This window comes from Stegastes partitus, unplaced genomic scaffold (assembly GCF_000690725.1).
Source record: "Stegastes partitus isolate 25-593 unplaced genomic scaffold, Stegastes_partitus-1.0.2 Scaffold522, whole genome shotgun sequence".
Classification (NCBI taxonomy): Eukaryota; Metazoa; Chordata; class Actinopteri; family Pomacentridae; genus Stegastes; species Stegastes partitus.
In genome coordinates, this window is record NW_007578253.1 from 33,568 (window position 1) to 35,073 (window position 1,506).

General features: G+C 39.3%; 1 protein-coding gene across 2 annotated transcripts in view; it reads right to left on the bottom strand.

Annotated features, from left to right (window-relative positions):
• Positions 1–1,506, bottom strand: part of ano1b (anoctamin 1, calcium activated chloride channel b) — an 81,101-nt gene that overhangs the window by 6,714 nt on the left and 72,881 nt on the right. For both annotated transcript variants that reach the window (XM_008287808.1, XM_008287807.1), the window contains 2 exons: positions 315–467; positions 90–142 (listed from right to left, as the gene is read on the bottom strand). In XM_008287808.1, the coding sequence (XP_008286030.1) occupies positions 90–142; positions 315–467 (206 nt within the window). The remainder of the gene's footprint in view (positions 1–89; positions 143–314; positions 468–1,506) is intronic.

The window sequence follows — 1,506 nt, forward strand, 5'->3', positions numbered from 1 at the left end:
ATGTAAACTTTTGTTTGCAACTGTGAATGTAAAAATAAAATAGAATACCTGCAGATAGTGCAACTAATGCGTAATAATGTATGACTTACATTGATGATGACAGCCACTTTTGCTACCCCTTTTAGTATGTTGTACCATATACCTGTGGACAAAAAAAAACATTTATTAGCTGCTAGATTTTCTACAATTAGGGATATGTTGTTTCCTATTGCAGCTGTTGTTGCAAGGAATGTGTTTACAAAAGTGTTAGTTGCAGCAACATTTCATCTCACTGGGTCATTTGTATAAGACCTAGTTAGAGAACTGTAACACACCAATGTCTTTGGCTCTTGCTGCCACTGGTCGTCGTAACTCCGTCACAAATTTCTTGGCATCAAGTCGTATTTCAATGATGTTGTTGAGCAGGGCGAACAGTGGAGCCAGGGGGAAGGATGCCACAAACAACGTCACAAAACCAAACTGGATGACTGGAAACAAAGCACAGAAGAACATATTAGAAAATGGTCACAACTAACAAGCGCATGTCTGTGATTAAATCCACCCTCGGTTGGTTTAAAACACATCGTACTGCATAAACGCTTCAGGCACTAAAAGTAAGTGACTAAGCCAAGATCCTTTCAGAAAGTATTTCTATGATTATTTTTGGATTTATAAACTCACTTCATTCAAAGAAGTAAGAACTAAAGAGGTGAAGAAGATGGTAAGTGTAGAAGATGATAATGAGGCTAAAAAAAGTTTTAAAAAAAGTGATATCAAATATAATTGGCTTGCCAAACTCAGCTGTTGAGTACATTGTAAAAAAAAAAAAAAAAAGATGTATTAATGTTTCTAAGTTTAGCTCTTTCGGACACCCATGGGTAGAGCTGGAAAAGGCCATCCACCAGCTGATTGTTATCTGGGGCTAATTGGCCCTTTAAGGAGAAGACCTGGTCAGTCTGGGCCTCTTTTATTTCCTCATGTTACATGGCTGTTTGACTAGAGACATTCATGTTCTCCTCAACCAAAAACACACCACAATATTGATCTATTTGTGTAATTTGGCTCTCTCACTACTCCATAAGTGTGTGCTTCTGCAGATGCCATAGGTGATTCATTATAGCTTAATACAGTAACATCATTTTTCATTCAGGTCTTACACTGATATCCTTCCTCATCGCTGAGCACCATGAGAACACAAAGCTTTATAACTCTAATACAGAATGTGTATGCACGTTTCTGTCACTGCGAATACAATGTCGATGCATCATTTTTGCACTGACTCAGGACATAATATTACGCATTTGGCCTTGGTTAGTGGGAGCTAGAAGAAGCTAAACCTCCCCTGCAAAAAAACCATAGACTGTATAAAAGATGGACGTAGCTACCGTGACGTCACCCGTTGGTTTCTGCACTGAGAAAATGAAGCCGGGCTTTGCTACTTCCTGGTTGACATCTTGGATTTTTGGAGCCAATGACACAAAAATCGTTGGAGGGGGGCAGAGCCATAGGAGCAGCGATTGGTCAGAC